This window comes from Amphiprion ocellaris, chromosome 19 (assembly GCF_022539595.1).
Source record: "Amphiprion ocellaris isolate individual 3 ecotype Okinawa chromosome 19, ASM2253959v1, whole genome shotgun sequence".
NCBI lineage: Eukaryota > Metazoa > Chordata > Actinopteri > Pomacentridae > Amphiprion > Amphiprion ocellaris.
The window spans coordinates 15,747,236-15,770,464 of record NC_072784.1 but is presented as its reverse complement, the minus strand read 5'-3'; the positions used below and the strand labels follow the sequence as shown (position 1 = coordinate 15,770,464).

The following is a 23,229-nucleotide window of genomic DNA, read 5'->3' as shown; positions in this document are numbered from 1 at the left end:
GACGCGACGCTGCGGTGCGCTGCAGCTGCCGCGTGTAAACAAGTTTGTAAGCCAGTAAACTGCTGCTTTTGCGAATGAAACGAGCAACTTCATCGAAAAAAATAGCTGAAATTCTCCATAGCTGTTTCTGTTTTTTATAAAATAAAATTCTGTTTTCAGAGAACAGAAGTGTCGGTTTTAGGCTACGAGAGAAACCGGGAGCCTCCTCTCCCTTCACTCTATATATTGGAGGCGTGTTCAACACAATGCGGCTCAGTCACTGTGCTAGTTAGCGGTAACACACTTGTGAAACACCTGGCTGCTCACAACAGCCCCTCAGTCTTTTCACTAAGGTAAGAGCAACATCATCTTCCCTGACACTAACGTAATAGTTGTTTGGCAAACAAGTCTTGCGAGTAAACTGTAGAACCTTAACAATGACATTTAAACAATTAATTTTAGCTGTACTTTGCATCAGTTTAATGTTTGTGCGGTTTAAACTGTTCTGTTGAGTGAAACGTCAACCGTTTATCCCGAGCAGCTGAGATTTTTAGACAAAAGGCGTTTTTTTTTTTGAAATGCAAGTTAAACCAAACTGAAAGCAAATTAATTTATGGAAACTGGTTTGACTTGTCGATTTATTGCTCAATGAAGAAAAATAGGAACAAATCGTTAAAGGAAGTAGTACACTTTCAGGAAATTAACTGAACAGTGTTGAGTCTTAGAATTTTGCTTTACAGTTGTACCAGTGGAAGTTAAAAAAAAAAGTTTTTAGATGACCAGATAGGTGAGATTAATTCAGCATAGATCAACAGAACTAATTCTGCCAGGTAGAAATATCTCATCATACTTATTACACTATTTTAAAATCAAGATTTTCTGCAAGCTATAGTGTTGATTGCAGAAGGGGGATTCCTCCTGCATTTTTTTCAGTTTCCTTGTGTGTGTGTGTGTGTGTGTGTGTGTGTGTGTGTGTGTGTGTGTGTGTGTGTGTGTGTGTGTGTGTGTGTGTGTGTGTGTGTGTGTGTGTGTGTGTGTGTGTTTGCTGCAGATGTTCAGGTGGGTTGTGATCTCCTGGGCTCTCTTGGCCCTGGTTGGTGCAGATGAGTGTCCAGATGGAGGCCGATGTGAAGATGGTCAAACCTGCTGCAATCACCTGGCCAATGGATATGACTGCTGCCCATTTGATCAGGTACATAGCATCTGAGTATTTTCCCTGAGCATTCATTTCTGGCAACCTATGAAAGTTGTCCTACTTTTGCTGTCAGTGATTTACTTTTGAGATAATGCATGATTTCCTTTTCATTGTCATTGCACAAGAAATTGACCATAAATCCTAGTTTAACTCTGAAATGTCTCAGAATTATTAAGAAATTTACAAAAACAATCGTATGCTGCATGAATTGGTTGTATATGTGGTTGTATACTTTGCACAACTGCCCTGAGCCCAAGGAAGCACTTGAAATGCAGAAAGAGCAGGAAAGTAGTACTGGACCAGTTAAAACCACTGGACCCAGTCAGACCTCAGAGCCAACAGACCTGAACCTTCAGCAGAAAAGTACTTCAGTCATGAACTTTATAATTATTCCACATAAATATGAGCGAAGTAAAAATCTATCATGGCAACAAAAAAAACAAAAAAAACCAAAGAAACAACCAACCAAAAAAAAAACCACAACTAAGCTAGTCCTGCTAACTAGGTCATCAGTCCAACTTAGCGTAGCAGTAACTGCCATTTCTACTTTCTGATTGGAATCACAATTTGTTGTGGTTTAGCTGCTTTTTTTTATTTCTTTAAGTGAATTTAGGTGTGAAATAATTGATTACACCCATTTTAAAGTAATTAATAAACATATTTGCTACAAACTAACCCAATCAGTATAGATCTAAAGCAGAAAAACAGAATCCAATTAAAGCTAATTAAGCCACAGCTAACCTCTGCTAAAGCCAAATTTACATAGTTTTTGCCCCCTAACTGTTTCCTGTCTACAGACAACTAAATCAGTGATGGAAACTAAAGGTAAATAGCATTAGTCTGCCTTCGAGACCTAGTTGCAGTAACTGCCTCCTTGTTCAATTTGCAATTTGGTGTGTCAAATTACTTTTACTTTTACTCTGATAATTCATTGAAAAGTATGAAAGTGTAAGCAAACTAATCCAAGTTTTTGGATTAATTTGTTCTTGATAACTGTCATTATCAAAAATATAACTGGTAGATGGAAAGCTGAAAGAAACGTTTTTTTTTTTCAGTCAGTGATTTTTTTTGTTGTAAAGTAACTTTAAAGGACAGCAATTAGTTTTTACATTCTAACGTATCCCAGTGTTAAACTCCAGCAAAGTCATAATCCTTCAGTTTCAGTAGATTAATTGTGTCCTTGTCTGTAGTGTAGTTAAATGTACATATGAGATAGTCATTCCCTTGTAGAATTAAGTAAAACAGGACAGCCTTGCTATTCATTCTCAATGATGTTTTATCACTTTACAAGTCAGATAAAAGCTCTGGCCCCATTTAGACACTGTGATAGTCGATTTTGAACTTTGGTAGTCAAAGTGTTCCTACTACTGCTGTCTCCACAGGCTGAGTGCTGTGAGGATCACATCCACTGCTGTCCTGCTGACACAGTCTGTGAAACAGCCACATCCAGCTGTGTGAACGCCACTGTGTCCATCCCCTGGGTGGAAAGAGCCTCAGCTGATCAACCCAGGCTCTCCAAAGTAAGAATATCACACCGCAGGCATTGTCTTTTATTAACACAGATTAAATATTTAAATAGATTATATGCAGTGATCTTTCCCCTCTTCTCCACCCACAGTCCTTCAGGATGATCAAGTCTTACATGGGGGATGACGACGACAACATCTGTCCCGATCTGTCACAGTGTCCAGCTGAGTTTTCCTGCCTAAAGGCTTTGACAAGGTTTGGCTGCTGCCCACTAGCTCAGGTAATCTAACAGATAACTAATTTCAATTTCATTCACGTGTAAGTTCTTAATTCATGGTGCTAATATTGAGTCTAAAAGGGTTACTTAGCACACAGATCCTTTTCCATTAATGTTCCTTTCTATTTTCACTTAAATTTTATTGCTTTTTATACATTTAGCTGTGAGAATATATGTGATTACTGCTCTTGTGGGACAGTCAGTATAAAAGGTGTAGTTGTGTCTGTGCTCAAACAACAGGTGACAATTTGCTGCTGGAAATCAACATACTGAATCGTTTTACAGCACATAAATCAGTTAGGAATGAGCTCCATGTTGGTGTTTATTTATGAATGGTAATGATTTTTTTGTTGCATCTCTTCCACAGGGTGTCTCCTGCTCTGATGGAAAACACTGCTGTCCTGAGGGTCATCAGTGCAGCGCTGACAGCCGCTCCTGCGTCAAAAAAGGTTCAACTCTCACATTTACTTCAACATTAAGCTCCGTTATCATTATTCCTGATTTATTTTTTAACTTTAACGTTTCCGTTGTCTCGCCACAGACATTGTGACTACAGTTATTTGCAAGGACGGAGTGTCAGAGTGTCCAGATGAAACCACCTGCTGTGAAACTCCAGAAGGCACATGGGCATGCTGCCCAATGCCAGAGGTACACAATGGATGATCTTTATTGTTTTATCATAACCAGCAGTTCAATAAATGTTACTCCAGAACATAAGTGAGATTATTAAAGAGGAAAAAGTCAAATGATGGATTTGCATGGCCTGCCTTGATGTCCTGCTATCGTGACGTTTGCAGTGTCTTATCCTGTGAGGATGTGACTTTATTCTCTTTACAGGCTGTGTGCTGCAGTGATAAGATACACTGCTGCCCTGAAGGAACCACATGTGATGTCGAACACTCCAAATGTAATTCCTTATCTACCAATAAAGTGCTGCCGATGTGGGCCAAGCTGCCCGCCAGGATGAGAGCAGACTGGGAGAACCTGAAAGGTCAGGCTTTCTGTGTTGCACTAAAAAACCAGAGTCACTTCCTTGTTCTCGTTAATTGTTAAGCAAGTTTCTGAGTGTGTTTCTGTGACCTGATCCATGTGTGTTTTTAATTTCAGTGGTTGAACAAGTGACTGCTGGAACAGTCAATGACGTTGGAGCAGAAAAAGTCCCTGAAGTCACCACAGCCAATACGGTTCCTCCTTCTGAAGAGGAAGTGTCTACATCATCTGTTACTAAGGCAGCTGCAGGTGAGATCACAAGTATGCAGCGCATTATAACGACACCTAAAAAAAATTGCATTATGTATCATGCGATGCACATATTGAGACTAAATGCATTTGTTTTCAGGCATCACAAAGTAATTTCTGATGGTTTAAAATGCTCCCTCTGACTGTGATATTTCTGTGTTGTTTACTCTTAAAAATGCGATCTTTTCGTGAAATGCACCGCTCACCTACATGCGCTGTTTTGTCCACTCATAGAAAAGACCGCATGTAGCAATAAATCACTCGGCTTCATCTGGGACAAATCTGACATTACAATGCCCTAGTTTAACTCTTTTCAAAATCATTTTTGGTCACCCACCTGTCTTAGCACACTGCAGCCACCAAGCAGCAGCTACAGAAGCCTGCAAAGGGAAATCGTTGTGTCTGTTGATAAGAAATTGTTCAGCAAGTGATGTGTTATGCCTGTGATAAGGTGGGATGTGCGACCAAATGAGAAAGTTGGTCACACTGGTGCTACCAGTGAACGAGTTAGTCTGGAGCCCTGGGAGACAAGTGTGAAAAAATCTAAGTGTCTGTAATATGTAGTGTATTTTTCCTGTGTTGGTAGCAACTGTGGGTACTTGGAAAAATGTACCATGGTTGTGCTGTTTCCATGGAGGTGCAGGAAGCAAAAGCAGTTTGGGGTTCAGAGGGTTACCGAGGGTGGTTGAGTTTTGATTGAACAGCATGAACAATATCTGCCTTCCAGTTAAGATCGGTGCATGCATGACTTACTGGCCCAGTTAAGGTGATAAATAGCAGAATTTCCTGATATGACGAGACAAAAACTGATCTTGCAGTTCAGGTCTGTCAAGGCTAAAATTATATGCAACTGAATTCTTCCTTGTTGGTTTCCATGGCCAATGACTGCTTTGTAATGGTCATGTGAACAGTAAATCACGTTAGTAATCTGCTGGTAGCGGGTTTAAAGAAGTTGTTCAAAAGCATCAGTGTGGCGGAAAATCAGTTTTCTAGTGTTACAGTTCTGGTCAGCCCAGATTTAAAATGTGATGTCAAACTGAAACTACTCTGTGTGATTTTGTTGTAAAAAAAAAAAAAAAAAACAAACAAAAGTGAACCTTTTTTCCACTTTAATGTATTGTGTGTACCCTTAAGATCTTTGGCAAGAAGCATGCTCAATGTGAATAAGTGAACACAGATGCCATAAGCTATGCAACATGACTTTTACACCCAGTGCAAGCTGCAGTCTGAGCATCAGGGGTGATACAGTATGAAACATCAACAAAACTGACCGCTTTCATCTCTGGATATGTTAGGTAGAACTGGGTCGCAGGTGAATAGTCTTCTTGACTTGGGATGATTCCTAACTGAGTGAACTGAGCTGGAAGTTGTTTAAGTGGCAGCTACGATAAGAGCTTGTCAAATTCTTAAAATGCTTAGGAAAGAAGGTTCGGTGCTTTCTTTCTTATCTCCTTTAGCAAAGAATACAGTGGACCATCCTTTACAAAAGAAACAAAAGAAAGTAATGCTGTTCCTTGCACCATCCATGACAGACCCATGTCAGCAACATATGCCATCGCTTGATTATCTAACTTTGTGTAAGAGCGGCCATTTTCTCTTAGCACCATCACTGTCTTTTCCTGTGTTCTCAGGATTTTGCCTTCACATCTTTTCCAGACCTCATGACATTTCCATTGCGGTCAAGAACAAAATGTGTAGGAAAAAACTCAAGATGTGATTTTTCTGATTGTTCCACAACCCTGGATACTGAAATCTAAAACGGCGTCCGCTGTCTTGAATGAAATTGTTCATGGGGAGCTTGAGCCACCAAAAATTGTGGAGCATTTGCGTCTACATTATGCAGCCACGGCACATGGTCAGTAGTGCCTGCATGCTCCCCCGCAGCTCATAGACTTTACAGTGTTATAAAATCTCACCAATTTAACATACATTATAAAGGAGACGTTTACTTTGAGTGAAAAATGATTTTTGTTCATTGCAATATCACAAGCAGCCACTGGGAAAATTGACTCACATTAGCTTTACTTTGGGTTTGTTGGAAATTCTTTTGCTTTCTTTCATTTAGAATAGCAGTGCACATTTCTGAAAGGGGCCATGCCGGTTGACAAACAAACATAACAGTTGTGGAGCAAGTTCCTGAACAAATAAATGTGTTTAGTGCATTTTAAAATCCCCAAATTTTTAAAATAAAAACCTGTGTCGGTGAAACAATGAATCGAGTCACTGATTAAAAGATGAACATAAAATGAATTGGTAACTGTTTTGCTCTTCAAATAATTAATACTTTTTTTTAGGAAAAAATATCAAATATTTGCATAGTCTGGCCTCTAAAATGTGACTCTTTCTTTGTCGCAATTTTCAACTGGGACTAAAAATGCCACCTTGGTTTCTTATGCATTACAGACAGCATTTTTCTAAATGTACTATTATTTCGCAGACAAAATTATTCATTTGCTTTTCTGAAAAATAATAGTGACATTATTGTGGATGAAATAAGTGTCAGTTTCAGCCCTCAAATCCTGCACTGTTTACATCTATGTTCTTGCAAGTGGTCTTCATTGTCCCTACATTTGTTTCTACATTTTTTGAAACATGAACACCAGCAATTGACATTACTCTGTACTGTAGCACTAAAAGTGATCAAAAATGCATCTTTAATTTAATACAACATTAAACTGTAACTGTTATCCCATCAAAATCTCACATATGTTAGCTCACTGGCATAGTTTAATGAAATGGAGTCTTAGTTGCTGTTAATAGTTAAGCAGTGACTTTATACAAATGGTTATAAGGCAGATTATTTCTTTTCTGCCTGGTGAATTTGTGGTCATTCAAAATGTGCAGCAACACGTGTGGATTTGCTTTTGTCCAGGTAATGACGTCCCCTGCAATCAGACAGCAGCTTGTCCTGATGGCAGTACCTGCTGCAAAACCAAAGAAGGAGACTGGGCCTGTTGTCCTCTGCCAGAGGTAAAGCAGTGCTCCATCTTTCATTAAAAGTCCCCTTTTTGCATGTGTAAATCCAGTGTATTGTGAATAACTGTTGACCATCTGTCCCAGGCTGTTTGCTGTGAAGACTTTGTGCACTGCTGTCCAAAAGGTAAGAAATGTAACCTGGTAGCGCAGACCTGCGACGATGACACTTGCTCCGTGCCGTGGGCTGAGAAAGTACCCACAATCCCCCGGCAGGACGTACAGGTAAAGGATGTCCCCTGTGATGACACCGTCAGTTGTCCTGATGGCTTTACCTGCTGTAAAACCAAAGAAGGAGGCTGGGCCTGTTGCCCTCTGCCAGAGGTAAAGCAGTCTGTTGTCTTTCATTAAAAGTCTCCCCTTTATAATGGGTAAATCCAGTGTATTATGAATAAACATTGGCTGTCTGTCCCAGGCTGTTTGCTGTGAAGACTTCGTGCACTGTTGTCCTAAAGGTAAGAAATGTAACCTGGCAGCGCAGATCTGCGACGATGGCACCCACTCCGTGCCGTGGGCTGAGAAAGTACCCACAATCCCCCGGCAGGACGTACAGGTGAAGGATGTCCCCTGTGACGACACCGTCAGTTGTCCTGATGGCAGTACCTGCTGTAAAACTAAAGAAGAAAAATGGGCCTGTTGTCCTCTGCCTCAGGTCAGCATCACACACACTGATGATTTATTTCTGAATGTCATGACTCATGTTTAAACAAAAAACTGTCAGAAATGAGTATTTTCTTGACATACTTCAGTGGTTCTGAATGCTCTGAGCAGCAAAATGTGAACTTATTTTATCCAAAAAACCTGCCAGAAAATTTGAAAAGCATGTTGTCTTCACAGAATTGCCAAAATTACACTATTTAACAGAGCTAGAAACTCTAAAAAACTGTGAGAAATGTCAGATTTTGATCTTTCCCATTAAACTCTTCTTCTGTGACATGCAGTTCAGTCAAGAAACTTTAAAAATCCAAGCTTAAAATTGTGATATTTCATCAAAATCACTATATTCTACATCTCATTGAAAAAAAATGCAAAAAAAGAAAATAAACTGTTTGCTTTAATCAGATTCTGTGAAAAACAAAAAAAAAATCTGCACATATAGTTTTGCAAATCATATTTCCCAAAATGGCAAAACATTCCCATTTATTGTATTTATTTTCTATAGAGCATCTTTTTTACTAAGCTTTTTCCAGGTTGCTATTGTTAGCAAGAGTTTTGTTTGTACTTGAACCCACATTTTGACTTTTCATAACTTCAGAGAAGTGCAGATAAAACTGATAATATTAAAGATGGCTCAATTGTCTTTAGTGTTATTCTGTCTTAAATCATCACATTTTTACAGCAATTTCCACTTGGCCATCTCTGCCTGAAACTTTTCTAGCATAAAATATTATTATTTATTTAAGATATTAAATTTTAGCTTAATATATCAAGTACTTTCAGATTTTTTTCTTATGCCCATATTGAAAACAGTTATTTTCTTAGTTATATTTGAAGAACCATTCTGAAAGAACTCTCTATCTCTGCTTTTGTTTTTGTGGTACAACTTGTCATACCTGCTCATTCAGAAAGTGATCAAATATTTCATATTAAATAATATTCATTGTCTTTTGTGCTACAGCTACGTATATTCCAGAAAATATCACTATTTGACTTTTGCATTATCAAATTTTTTGTTAATTTGAGCTTAAAGATGGGAGTTTCCATGATGGCTTCAATTTCTTTTCCTTCCATATCTGATTTCAACCGTATTTAGAGACTATTTGATGTACTTGTCCAATATTGCAGATTCTGAATCCATGACATGATGATGATGAAACGTCAGGGTTCTGTCTTTAACAGTTCCTGGCATATTTCATTCAAACAGCCTCAAATTTCAATGTGATAAAAAAAAAAAAAAAAACAATAAATCAAGCTAGAATTTCACAGATGCTTTTTTAAATATCCATAGTTTGTAATCGAAAAAAAAGAGAAAAGTTTCAACCAAATGAGAGATGTTCAAGCAGAAGCTCCCTGGTGATTTGAGACAGAATAACCCTTTGGTGTCCAGGTGAGCTGCAACAGTAAACCAGCATGAAAAGTAGCACAGCCTCCACTAAATGGAATGCAGCCACCATTAACACACCGCTACATTTCCTGCTATGACGTGAAAATGTCTGCCGTGAAAAAGCTTGATTCTCATGTGACTTCATGGATGTAGCCGTGCCTTAAGAATGTTTGTGAGTGAAAGTGTTGCTGTCCGTGTCGAAGGCGGTTTGTTGCGACGACCATCAGCACTGCTGCCCTGCTGGCACCACCTGCGATACAACCACCCTCACCTGTCAGGGCCCGTCAGGCTCAGTTCCCATGAAGCAGAAGATGCCTGCGTTTTCCACTGCAGCACCAACTACAGCGAGCCAAGCCCAGGTGACCGAGCAGGAGGATGAAAAGAAGGAGCCCAAGGAGGAGAATAAAGAAATAGAAGGCAAGATCCAGTGCGACTCTAGAACCAGCTGCCCTCAGTCGTCCACCTGCTGCTTCATGGCTGCCTCTCAGCGGTGGGGCTGCTGCCCACTGCCTCAGGTGAGTTCTGCTTCTGCAGCACAACGCTGACCCTCCAATGACTCATCTATCAGTAACTTATCAGTGAGGAGGTTTATTGTTTGGCCTATGAAATATCACAGGGCACTTTTTTACAGTTGCACATGTGACACAGATAAAGCTTGTAAATTAGTTTTTGCTTAGCCTTCTGAACCCCAAGCAGTTTCTGATTGATATTTTAAACTCCTGTCACATTTTTACTCACTGTGAGGTCATTCTTGACTTCAATATAAAGTCCTGCACCTCTGTGAAAACAACACAACCATGGCTAAAAGTAGAAAGAACTCAAACATGTCCTCTGTGCAGTGTAACAAAGTTAGAATGCCATGAATCATGAAAAGAAAAAAATAAAGTCAAATTCCTTTGATGATTTATTTTACACAAATTTGAAAACTTGGAATCAACAGGTGCTTTTTTTTTCCAAGTGTGCACAGATTTTTAGCAATGCTGGAAAGAAATGGTGCCTCTACATACTACAGATATTCTACTACTTACATTTATAATTTGTTTACATACTTTCCTCATCCTCTCTGGGTAGACACAGCCTGCAGTTCAGCTGAAAACTTACTGAATTTGTATTACATGGCTCTTAGTCGCAGCTAAGTCACTAATGGTGTCGGCTGTACTAAGGAACACAGAAATTTTTGTTTCTTTACAGAATCTGGTTAGACTAAACAATTTATTTTGGGCCACGTTTTAAGTGAGATGTAAAATGAAGTGATTCTGATGATGTATCACTACTGTAAAGTTAACATTTGGATTCCTGATGAAACAGCACAAAACATATCATTTGTCCCTCTGAAAGTTTAAAATCCATCTGTTCTGTCTGTTTGTACAGTTCCTTGCTCAGATAGATTGTATGATAGATTAAACGATAACATGCTTTACAAACCCACAGCAGATTTTGGGGTTCAGATGGTTAAATGGAACACAGTTAATATTAATGTTGTTAAATCAAAACTTGACAGATTTCTGTTTGTAAATCTTAAACTATTGGAAAGTACTGCACCCTGATGGCCTTAATGCCTGAAAAAATAATACAGACAAAACTCAAGTTCGGCATTCGCAGAGAGGAAGAGGTGACAAGATGTGCAACAAGAATCAAATGGTTGATTGCAGACAACACATGATGAAGCATATATATACATTTAAACAGCAGAGATGAGTCATTAGTTGTTCAGCCTGCTGAGATTTCTGGCTTTTTAAAGTGATCTCTAATTACTGTGTTAAGTTGTGGGGAAAAGTCCCCACCCACATGTTCAGCAGGGGACAGTGATACAAACAGGGGAAGGTCATGTGTTTCTCACATCCCAGAACAAATTAGGAACCAGTTTTATCTCTAATTTGAATGAAAATATACTTTCTTCTGCATCTCTACTCTCATTTAATTTCATTTGTTTCATTTTCATTTTTCATTCTCATTTAATCTCTATTAATTTACATGTTGCACTTACTTAAGGGAATGTGATTCCTTTTGGCCTAAGATTTAAAGTTCACTCTAAAGTTATAGTAGTTATAGAATAATTAATGCGCTGTTAATGGTAGAATAATCTGTCAGCACTTCTTTCATGACTCCAAGTTTAGCCTTTTCACTAGCGATGAAAGGAGAAGTAGAAAACGGGAGGGATGATGTGAAACTTGTACTTCTGCCTCTCACTTCCCTTCAGGCAGTGTGTTGTGCTGATGGGAGCCACTGCTGTCCTCAATACTACAAGTGCAAGGAACAAACGACCTCGTGCGTCAAGGGAGAAGTGGAGATCCCGTGGTACACCAAGCTTCCAGCCGTCACCAGCGACCAGTCTGATCTCAGCTCTGTGCAGTGCGACGGCGGGAGCCAGTGTCCTGAACACACCACCTGCTGCAAGCTGGCCACGGCCGAGTGGGGCTGCTGCCCACTGGAAAATGTGAGCGATGTGTGGAGAGATTATCAACCTGTTCTGTCAGTAGCTTCATCGGGTTTTCCTTATTGGTTGCTCCGTCTCACATCGCCAGAAACCTTCTGCTTGACTGCTCTGATTTGCTTGAAGCTTTTTTTTAATCATAAAGTCAAGATATTTAAAATGGTATCTGCAAATTTTTAAATTTATGTATCAAGTACTTTTCAAGAAGAAGTGCTTTTAAAAATTGCTCGTCGACCAACTTTCAGCAGGTTTTTTCACACGTTGAAATAAGTTTGATCGACAGTGTCTCAGCAACTATTAAAGATAAAAAAGCCAGAAAATTTCAATGTTATTTTTCATCATGTCAGTGATTTAGAATCTGCAATATTGGACTAATAGCCTCTGATTACTGGCAAGATGAAATATGAAAAAAAAATGAAGCCAACATGAAAAGTTCCATCTCTTAGCACAAAAACAAAAAAACTATTGATAATGAAGAAGTCAACTAGTGATATTTTGGGATCTATGTGTACCTGCATGTCACAATAATACAAAATGAAACATATAGAATACTTTTAAATATGAAATACTTCAAAAAAATGAAAAAAGTTACTTTTGTTTAGCTTTCATAACTGAAAGTTATTAAAGTGTTTTAAAGTGGTTCTCCAAATATAACTAAGAAAATACTTTTCAGTCACTTGTCTCAGAAAGTACTTGATATTCCCCAAAAGATTCTCAAAACCATATTTTATGCCATAAATATTTCTGGCAGTTCTGTGGTCACTGAAACGTGATGATTTAAAACACACTGACCAATGTGTAAAATAACTGGTGTCCTGCTGTGTCTGCAGGCTGTTTGCTGCTCAGATAAGAAGCACTGCTGCCCGCAGGACTTCACCTGCAACGAGGCCTCCAACTCCTGCCAGAGGCTCATCACTCTGGAAGTGGAGATGGTCCCTCTGACTCCGGTTTATCTGCCCGAACAGCCTCTGCCCAGTCCTTTAACGCACGGAGACATCCCATGTGACAAGAAGACCAGGTGCAAAGATGGACAAACCTGCTGCAGGATGTCCCCCACCACCTGGGGCTGCTGTCCATCTCCTAACGTATGACAAACAGCCATAATAATAATAACCCCTGCAAGAGTCAGTACCAAACACACACTCTACACTGCTAGGAACATGAAATGAGTGGCAGCAACAGCTTTCTAATGAAAAAAACGTAAAATATCCTCATATAAGTAAAGTACAGCCGATATGTTTTTCAGATTTTTCCTAAATATTTGCATTCAAACACCTTCAATAAGATGTCAACAGTCTTACACACAAAAATAAAATATCAACCAGTTATTCACAACTTCAAGATTCAGGTTTGTTCAAGTGACCACTGTCTACTGACACACAGCATCAATTTTGTATTTCTATGTAATTTAGGAAAGAAAGAACTTTATAAATAATAAGTATACAATAATAATGTTTGATTGACAGTTTTAAGTAACTGTGTCCTTCCTGCAGGCGGTTTGCTGCAGCGACATGAGGCACTGCTGTCCCACTGGCTCCTTCTGCACCGAGGAAGGCTCCTGCATCCAGGACCCCCTCCTCCGCTGGTCCAACTGGCACGTGTCCCTCGCCAACAAGAAGAGAGCGCTATTGCTGTGAAAACATCCCCCTGCACTGTCATTTGTTTCTGCCTGCAGCTCACTAATGGAAGAAAACATAAAGGGATTTAAAGGGTGATTTTTAAATGCTTCTGTCTGTGTGTAGCTAAATGGTAAATGTTGACGGAGACACTATGAAACTGAAAAGGAAATGTTCTGTGGTCTTGGAGTGGCAAATTTCTAAATGTGGGTTTAAAAACTGCACAGGTTCTTGTTATTTCAAGCGCAAACAGTTTGTTACTTGAAACTCTACTCCAACTGCAGAGAACACAACTGAGACACTCCACAGGGAAAATGATTTTATTCACTGTCACTTCCTGTTCTGCCGCTGCCTTGTTTTGAAAAGTGCACTTATTTATAATCAGTTTGGGGCTAAATTTGATATACATTGTTTTATTGTTTTTAATATGGCATGTTGAATGAACAGTTGAGTCTGTTTTTAAACTGTTACATTCATGAAACCAACTCCTTTGGTGACATACTCTAATGGATAATTACTCATTTATCATCTTCCTGGAATTGTGGGATTTTTTGCATTTTGTAATAATGTGTATTAATTTAAGGAAATGGGACACAAAGAATAAAAAATCATGCTTGGTGCAGCTTCACCTCTGCAGAAGTCAGAGAGATCTCTACATTTTCCATAAAACCAATAAACAAATGACAACAATAAAACTTGTCACATCGTTCATTGTAGTTTAATAGCAACATTTCTGTCAGAAGGAACAGCCGTCATTTAATACCAACTAATTTAGAACTCTGATATCTTTATAGGTGCTTGTCCGTAATGTATTTTAAAATGTATTTCTTCATTCTTTTATATTTATAAAAATGTGTTGACTCCTTTGTCACATCAAATTATAAGTGAAATAAAACCATCTTCAGAGAGGTGTAAAGAAAACACCCATTGCATAAAGAGGGGCTTATAATAACAATCACAGATATTTTAATTTATTTATTTTGATGTCAGACTTTTTATAGTGACCTAAGTTTATTGTGTGTGTTGATGTGTGAGCAGTAAAAAATCTTGTAGAGGTGAAAGTGGAAACTTTCAATTACATATCTTAAAATATAAGCATAAATTTGGGACAAAAAAATTACCTTTTAATTTAATATAAAATATAAAACAGCATCCAAGACTTGTCCATCGGGACAAATTCCCAACAGCACTGGGACAGATAAGAAATTGCATTAGTCATGACGTTATAAAGCTGTATGCATCACAAAATACTGATCCATACAAATGGACTGTGTGAGTACTTCTTTCCACACAGTTATTCGGTTTAAGCAATTCAGTATTTATCAAAATTAAACAATGGGAATTTAAACAACTGAGTCAATCAGATTAATCAGTTCAAATATGTAATTAATTTCTTGTGCCATATTTTTCTGCCCATATAGAAATAGTTTTAAACACTGGTTGCTCCTGTTGCCGAAATTAAAATTATGAATAAATCCTCCAACACTTCCAGCTCCTTTAATTGAAGCTTTTATTTTGGGGACAAACGTAATTACGTGCTGACGTATTGACGTATGAATCATCCTTCCCAAGATGGCGGCGCACCTGCTCCTCCAGCGGTGATCGTGTTTGTTTATCTGCGCAACAACCGAGAATAAATCAGAATAAACGGTTAACAAGCAGCCGGAGCAAACTCCGTCGTCCGAAATGTCCACAGAGGAGCTGTCAGCGTCCGACAGCGAGGCTGTGTTGGCCGGAGCAGGGGAGCGGTGGGCACCGGTGGGCGCTGTGGCCAGCCCGGAGGATGAGAGCGGGAGTGGGAGCGGTGGCAAGCCGAGGCAAAGAGCCTCGTCTTCGGCCTCCGAGGAGGAAATGACCGCTCGGATGAGGAAGCTGGAAGAGGAGCAGGACTTGTTGAACTCCTCTCTGCTCGCCCTCACCTCACACTTCGCACAGGTTCAGTTCCGATTGAAGCAGATTGTCCACGCCCAGAGCGAGGAGAAGGAGAGGATGCTGGCCGAGCTGGAGGAGTTCGCCTTCAGGGGCTGCCCGCATGTGGTGGGCTGCAGAGCTCAGGACGCCAAGCAGCTGGAGAACTCGGTGAGATTCTGTCATTTAGACCCCAAATTACAACCACATCTGGGCGTCCATGTCCAGAAAACATGACAGGTGTCAGAAGCATGTGTTTGAAATATTACTGATGTAGACTGAAGTATTGTAATGGTCCTTACTATTGCAAATGCTAGTCAAATCAGCTGTCAGTGTTGTCACATTTAAAGCAATAACCTTTAAGCCAAACAGCTCTCCAGCAGAAAAACAAGAATGTGAACCTTCGAAGCCTAAACACTGAGACTAAGAGCCCACAGTGTTATGTATGATGTGAAATTATCAGTTTTTTAAATATGAAGGATTAAAACCCTACAAAAAGATACAACCTGAGTAGAAATATACATGAAAACCCAACAAATCCAAGAATTCCTCAGATTCAATTTGAGCAAGTTATCTTTTAATTGTTATCTGGTGGTTTGTTTTGTTGAAGTTTATTTTACTTTTTATTGGCATGGATTTAAGACGTTGTAGTTTGTAGATTGTAGTGTTTAGACCCATTTGGAACATGTTGGAGAGTATCAGCCAGTAGTGGAAAACAACTGAATCCATTTACTGAAGTAGTATAATTTTAAGTTATAATACTTTATTTGAGGATTCCATTTTCTACTACTTTATATTAATACTACACTGCATTGCAAATATAAATATTACGCTTTTTACTTTTAAGAAATAAATTATGATGTAATAGCACAGATAAAGACAAAACTATTGATCCTCAAGGGGAAATTCACCAGCTTCCCTGCAAATATAGAGGAGCTCAATCACCTTTACCAGCTCAGACAATAAAATTCTGAACACATTAATGCATTAATATTTTGTAATCTAATCTCTACTTTAGCTACACACAAACACACACCAAGGAACCTAACACTAATAGTATACATTATTCAGAAGTATGCCAGAGTTTTTAATTTTGTTGCTTAAAGCATTTTGATGTTAATTCTAAGTTTACATTTGAAAGCATAACTCTTACTTGTAGCAGTATTTCTAAACTGTTGTATTGGTACTTTTCCTGAAGACCTGAGTACTTCTTTTACCTCTGATGTCAATATTAGAGCTGGGAAAAATGAGAATACACAGACAATGATGGATTAAATGTTTTTTTAAGTTATTCTTGAGGCAACAACATAACACACACCTACATGTGCATATTAATAATCATTATCTACTTCCAACCTCTTTATCAAGAGCATTTACTACTTTTATTTATCTACTCTGACAGTTAACTGCTTACTTTTAGGTTTCAGACAAGGAACTTGCAGATAAAGTGACTTCATATTTTAAAAAGTGATATAATGTAGTATTAAAAAAACATTGAGGGTTTGAACACTCTGATGAATTACATATTGCTTTTATTAAAAGTTTAAATCATAAAATATGAGAAAATAATGCTGTTGCATTAAAAGTAATTATTATCCAGTCCCAGTAATAGTTGATAAATTAAGAAAATAATTGTCCGATTAATCAAAAGGAAGAAACTGGTTAGTTTCAGCCCTTGTCAGCATTCATTTGATGATCCCCAGTAGAGATAATTAACTCTCATAACCACACAAATCCACTCTTGGACACTCGACTCTCAGATATAACTGCACAGACACATGCGTTGAGTCTGTGTGCTGTTAAACCTTCTTACTTTAACAGAAATGAATGAGCAGCTGTGAGCTCCCTGATTAAACCTGATTGTGTGCATATTGCGTCACAGCGGGCTGCTGCGCCCACCTGTGCTTTGTTCCTACAGATCTCTTATCTCTGCTGGAAAATGTTTCTTTCTGTCACAAGTGTGTGACTCTCATTCGCACAGGCTCAATGAAAACGCCTGCAGCAGATTACTGTCTGTTTAATGAAGGCTTTGGAGTACACAGTGATGTTGGAACAACCTGCTGCTGTTTACTCCCTGCCTCTTTTTGCATTTTGTCTTTGGCCTCATTAGCTGTATACAATATGACATCAGTGCTCATCATTTATTCTATCTAAAGGTTCTTTCTTTCTCCTTTGTCACATGCTTTACACGCAGGAGGACCTGGTGAGTATGATGGTGTCTCTGAGAGTCTGTTTGTTTTACATGATAACCCGCTGCTCAGACCTGCAGAAATCCCAACCCGGCTCTCAGTGTGTGTTCAACTGACTTTAATATATCTTAACTGCAATAAGCAGTATATTTGCCTTTTAAAATATTGATATTGATGGTTGCAAAACTCCTACACAGGTCAGGCTCTTGTGTTGTTACTCCTTGTCTGTAGAAATTAACACCGTTGTGTGTGTTTCTCCCATCAGACTGAGAGGGAGAAGAGGGAGCGTCTGGAGGCTCAGAGGGAGAAACAAAAGGATCTCATTTTCCAGCTGAAGACACAGCTGGATGATCTTGAGCGCTTCGCCTATCAGGAGGGCAGCTACGACTCGCTGCCGCAGTCTGTCGTCATGGAGAGACAGAAGGTGGGACTGTAGAAACACAATGATATTAAAATCCTCTCACATATTAATGCATAGTATCAGTGTAAGCCACAGGTTTTCTGATCCACCTTAGGTGATCATGTTTTTATGTTCTTTACAAGCAGTTTTTGTCACACCTCAAGTGTCACCAGTGATCTGTTTATGTTAAACACACGATGTAATGTTTACCCGTTGTAACAGTCAAACATCTCTTTGCAAAATGCTTCAGGCTTTAGTAGATAGTATATTACTATATAGGTGATTGTTTTCTGTTATTACTGTTTTTGTTTAGGAAGTTTTGTCACACTTCTCTAATAAGAAGCTTGTGAACCCAAAGCTGTAAAAGTAAATATGTGTCTATATTAGTGCTGCTTTTTATTTATTCTTCCCAGCACCCAGTGGCACTTCCTTGTTTGCATAACTGAAGGTTATAATCAGGGAAGTCAAGGTTAACTAGCTCATGTTGCTACTGATTTTTGAGGAGGCTTACAGTTTTTTAACTGTGTTTCACAACATGTTGAATCAGTGTGTGTAATAGATTCCATTTTGATCAAGGACGAACTGGACATATTATTCGAAAAGGATGCATGGCTACAATTCTTACAGTAGCAGTATTTCAGTGCAACAAATAGTCACTGTAGCTGTTTCAGGTGGTTTTCCACATTAAAGCAAGTGCAATCAATATTTTTTCGGTAATCAACCCATCAAATGAAAAACTATCATGAAACTTTAGTTGATGATCAACTGTCATACAAGTGATTACAATTAATTTAATTTTATGCCACTATTAGTTTTAGATTAGTGATATTAGCACCTCTTTCTTGTCTTCAAATCCAAATCGCTTCTTCCAAGTTATTGAGCTCCGCTATTTCATTTGGCTTAAAGCTGAAAGTATGAAATTTATGTCAAGATAAGATAAGATAAAGATAAGATAAAGTTCTTTATTTCTCCCCACTCCAGGGGAAATTTACATTGTTACAGCAGCTTATGTAACAGTAGACGTAGTGATAAGAATAAAATAATAATAGAACAATAGTAATAATATTTACAATATATACAAGGGTGAGAGATGAGGATAAAGTGGCTTAACAGAAAAAATAAAAATAAAGTTTAAAAGTGCAAAGATGTGCAGTGCAAGAATGTCTGTGCAAATTTTATGGTTTGGGGTGGTAATGATATGAGTCCAGGTTATGTTAACATCAGCCACTGATGCTGATGTTGTAAAGTCTTACAGCAGATGGAATGAAGGACCTGTGATAGCGTTCCTTCTTGCAGGGTGGATGTCTCAGTCTGCTGCTGAAGGAGCTGCTTAAAGACCCCACAGTGTCATGCAGATGCTCATCGAAATTAGAACTTGGATTTGGACTTTTTTCCTTTCAAAGATTTCTCAAATTGACCAGTTGATTGTTGTGGTTAAGTGAATAGATGACCGCTAATTGATTAATTGTTACAGCTCTAATCAAAATGCAGTTAGCCAAGAAGTTCAGCGATTTGAGCTAAACAGTTGGTGCCATTAAACCACAGCAGAAAAAAGGAGAACGAATGGTGGAAATACTGATTGAAACATGAAATTTCTGTTAGCTTCATTCAGCTGTTTCATGTTAAATGGTGAAACATGACTCCAAATGAATGTCAATGTTGCTCTTTGTTTAAAGTGTATATAAGCAACTGTGAACAAGCTTATCATTTTAACTTGAAAGGTGATGATATGTCACAACTTGTTTCCACTGCCCTCAAGCGGTCAAACAAATTAGTTACTGCAGGTCTAAGATGAAATTCACCACTTTAATTATTTTCAACCTTTGAGAAACAGTTACATTGTCTACGAGAAGTTTAACCTTCGATCTGACTTTTGTTTTCCAGGTCATCATTGATGAGTTGATCAAAAAGTTGGATGTGAACCTGAACGAGGACATTGGGAACTTGTCTCCTGAGGAGCTGAGGCAGAGAGTCGACGCCGCCATCGCTCAGATCGTGAACCCGGCCAGAGTCAAAGAGCAGCTGGTGGAGCAGCTCAAAACCCAGATCAGGGACCTGGAGATGTTCATCAACTTCATCCAGGGTACACAAGCCTCTACGATTTCCCTAAAATAGTTCTCATAATCATTTTTCATTGCAATGTCTGCCAGCTTAAAAATGTAATGAATAGCTTTGTGTTTTCTTCCAAAAGATGAGGTGGGGAACCCTCTACTGTCGGATGGTGTAAACAGCCAGCAGCCACAAGCAGCAGGGACGAACACCAGAGCTCCTGGAGTGAAGAAGAAAGGTCAGTCATTTAATGTTAAACGTTTGAGGAACTTAAAATTGTCCATCAGTCTACTTTCAGCAATTGTTTTTGCACATTAAAATTTGAGTCTGCGTTTGAACGACAATATCTCAGATACTCTTAAAAATATGTCCCTGAAATTGTCACTGCCATGTCTTATGGTATTGATTCAGAATCTGCAATATTAGGGAAGTAGATCAAATAGTCTGTGATTGTGGGTGGGTTCAAATGTGAAAAAAATGAAGCTGTCATGAAAAGTCCCATCTCTGAGCACATATTAGAGGTCAACTAGTGATATTTTCCCAACCAAATAAGACTTGTCTTCTTTCTGCTTCCTTTCATTCTAGTTTGGAGAACTTTGTATTTACATTATTTTTTTTTTATTTTACAAATGAATGAAATAAAGAATAAAAAACTTTAAAAAAAAAAAAAAGCTAAACCATATGCAGCTGCATGTCACAATGATATTCAACAAGACCTTTAGAATAGCTTTTAATATGAGAAATACTTGGACCTATAAAATTTCAGAAATATCTTTCTAAATATCTATATTTTATGCTATAATATTTTCAAGCAAATCTGAAATGGTTGAGCAGAAGTAGTTTTACAAATTTGATGGTTTGAAATGGAACAAGGCATTACCGACCCAATCTCTGAATGGGATTATTCTGGCTACTTAAAAAGTGCCTTGGAAAAGTCCTGTTTCCTGCTTTTAAGTTTAAGTCTATTCTCCTGCTTTCCTGGCAGTGGACCCAGAGCAGGCCCAGAAGATGCGAGACACCGGCCTGCAGCTGATCCAGAGGGCCCTCGCCGTGCTGCAGATCTTCGCTGCGAGCCAGTTTGGCTGCGGGGCCGCTCACATCCCCCAGAGCATGTGGCCTCAGGAGTCGGCCGGGCAGGACTATGGACCTCTGCTGCAGCGTCTGGAGGTGGCCGTGGAGAAGGTTCGGGTTTTGGGCTCGTGCAGACACCCCTCCATCGACCATGTGGTCAGTTACACCAGCAGCTCCACGCTGGGAGCCCGAGACGAGCTGACGACAGCCGTGAGGAAGGAGCTGGCGATCGCTCTGAAGGACTTGCTGGCTCACGGCCTCTTCTCACCGTCACAGACCATGAGCCTGGTGCTGGCTCCCATCTCCTGCCTCCTGCCTTACAGACCGGCCCCTCAGACCATGCACCCGTGGGAACTCTTTGTAAAGTACTACCAGTCTAAAAACGGGAAGGCCTTTGTGGAGTCGCCGGCCCGGCAGCTGTCCCAGTCCTTCAGCCTGCCGGTGGGCGGCGGCCCGGTCACCGTCACCCCGAAGCAGTCCCTGCTGTGGGCCATTCACACCGTGCTGAAGGAGCACGGACGCTTCAAGCGAGGCCCTGACACTGAGTTGAAGGCCCTAGTGTGCATGGCTCTGAACGAGCAGCGGCTGGTGTCGTGGCTCAACCTGCTCTGCAAGTCTGGCACCCTGATTCACCCTCATTACCATTCCTGGAGCTACATGGCCCAGACCGGCTTCGAAGGAGCCCTGCGCATCCTGGGCCGCATCAGCCACCTCAGATTCAACCTCCCAGTGGACCTGGCAGTTCGACAGCTCAAGAACATCAAGGACGCTTTTTGAGAAATCTCAGAATTGAAGTATTTTATCAGCTACACAAGCGTTCAGGACCAAAAGCATGACTGTGTGCTTCAAATATGTAGCCTTTTAAAGGTTATTTAAGCAGCCACCCGTTTAAAGTGAAGTGCAAGTATGTGACATCTACAATACATGCATGGATGGTTATGTTGTGTTCACCTGCATATCTGTCTGTGTTTAAAATGCCAAAACATCAGGAAGACAGCGCTACTTGTACTGTAAACATGCCTTAGAGTGGTGATCGAGTTTACCTCACCTTTAGTAAAGCCTTCCTGACCTGTGCGACCTGTGTTCATCTTACAGTATCGTTCCCCTGCTGGTGCCCTGACCTATGCAGCAAACGTAGTGGCAAGAAGCTGTACAGTAATCAGTACTGTAATGTGGTTTCCAGTGCGACAATCCAGGAAGAAAACAAATGAACAGAACCTTTACTTCTACTGTGGCTCCTGAACAGTAACCGAAAGTTTGCGCTGGAGCTTGTTCGTAGTGAAAAGTGCAGTGGCTTCTGTTGCAGAATGAATTACTCAGCCGGTAAATCATGTGTAGCAAATTTGTTGATCGTAAAGTGAAACAGCAGCACTCAGGTCAACTGGAAAAGAAAAGTATCGTACAGTTGTGTTGTGTAACGTCGCCTACAAATATGCAGCTACCACCTGTGGCACATGAGGCTTCTGTCTTGACTCCATTTTGGTGTTCCAGGTGTGTAAACTGACCCTGTATGAACTGCTGCTTCTCTCATCTTCCAGGTGTAGTTAAACCCACTGACAGTGATCTGATCTGATAAAAATGTGTCCCATAGTTAACATGATTGTAGGATGTTTAGTTTTATTTCAGCTGAATTCCTTTTTATCTTCCTGAGACGGCTGAGTTGCACGCATCATATCCTTATAACTGAATGTATAAACCGTAGATGCTATTAAACTGAAATTTGTTTATGTCTGATGTTTATTTTGTTTGTATTTACTGAGATGTAAACCTGGTTCTGTACTAGTGCACTTTGTGACATGAGTGCACCTTATTTTATGGTAAAGGCAAATTTGCGTTCTGTTTGGGCTAAATTGTCTCCACATAACACTATATTTTCCGCAGTCTTTTCCCATTTTTTGTTGTGTTTCATGTTGTGTTGTGATTCATGTGAAGCAACGTTTATTTATTTATTGCATAGCATAGCTCAAAAGTGAAGTATGTACAAACACTACTGAAAGTAGCTGCTGTACTGTAACTGTAGCAATTCAGTCTGGGAACAACAGAAACACTGGATTATTTAAATTCTGATATTTGTGTTATTTTTATTTAATCACTGTAATCACAGATATAATATATTTGGGAGATATGAATTGTGTTTATGTTTAGATTTTTATCATATTTGATGCATATCTGCAGCTGTAAACAAATGAAATGTAATAAATGAAAATCTGTGCTGCGTTTCACTGCTCCTGTCTTTATTTATTTATTTTAGAACGTAGTTTGAAAAAGACTCATGAAGTCACAGTGATTGAGAAACAAACAACGATCGTGTACTTTCTTCTCTTTTGTAAAATTATTGGAACATATTTGACACAGATCATCCTGAATTAGACCTTCTATTCATTGTTA

The 23,229-nt window shown here is 39.3% G+C and overlaps 3 protein-coding genes across 8 annotated transcripts in view; 2 read left to right on the top strand and 1 right to left on the bottom strand.

Moving 5' to 3' along the window:
* bcat2 (branched chain amino-acid transaminase 2, mitochondrial) overlaps positions 1 to 23,229 on the bottom strand; it is a 242,702-nt gene that overhangs the window by 185,577 nt on the left and 33,896 nt on the right. The window lies entirely within an intron of this gene.
* On the top strand, positions 29 to 13,919 carry grna (granulin a). 6 transcript variants are annotated; one of them, XM_055004918.1, is made up of 15 exons: positions 30 to 332; positions 1,031 to 1,171; positions 2,557 to 2,694; positions 2,793 to 2,921; positions 3,286 to 3,367; positions 3,460 to 3,566; positions 3,756 to 3,909; positions 4,026 to 4,169; positions 7,030 to 7,127; positions 7,218 to 7,454; positions 7,546 to 7,782; positions 9,378 to 9,689; positions 11,375 to 11,611; positions 12,439 to 12,693; positions 13,102 to 13,919. In XM_055004918.1, the coding sequence occupies exons 2-15, from the start codon at positions 1,031 to 1,033 to the stop codon at positions 13,243 to 13,245; spliced, it is 2,415 nt and encodes an 804-aa protein (XP_054860893.1). In that variant the 5' UTR covers positions 30 to 332; the 3' UTR covers positions 13,246 to 13,919. The 6 variants fall into 6 exon arrangements, with proteins under 6 accessions (XP_054860895.1, XP_054860893.1, XP_054860894.1 ...); XM_055004919.1 differs by having other exon boundaries at positions 31 to 332; positions 3,756 to 3,901; positions 4,024 to 4,169; XM_023293251.3 differs by having other exon boundaries at positions 32 to 332; positions 4,026 to 4,157.
* On the top strand, positions 14,790 to 23,058 carry rundc1 (RUN domain containing 1). The gene is made up of 5 exons (XM_023293249.3): positions 14,790 to 15,303; positions 17,587 to 17,745; positions 19,606 to 19,804; positions 19,913 to 20,008; positions 20,756 to 23,058. The coding sequence occupies exons 1-5, from the start codon at positions 14,911 to 14,913 to the stop codon at positions 21,616 to 21,618; spliced, it is 1,710 nt and encodes a 569-aa protein (XP_023149017.2). The 5' UTR covers positions 14,790 to 14,910; the 3' UTR covers positions 21,619 to 23,058.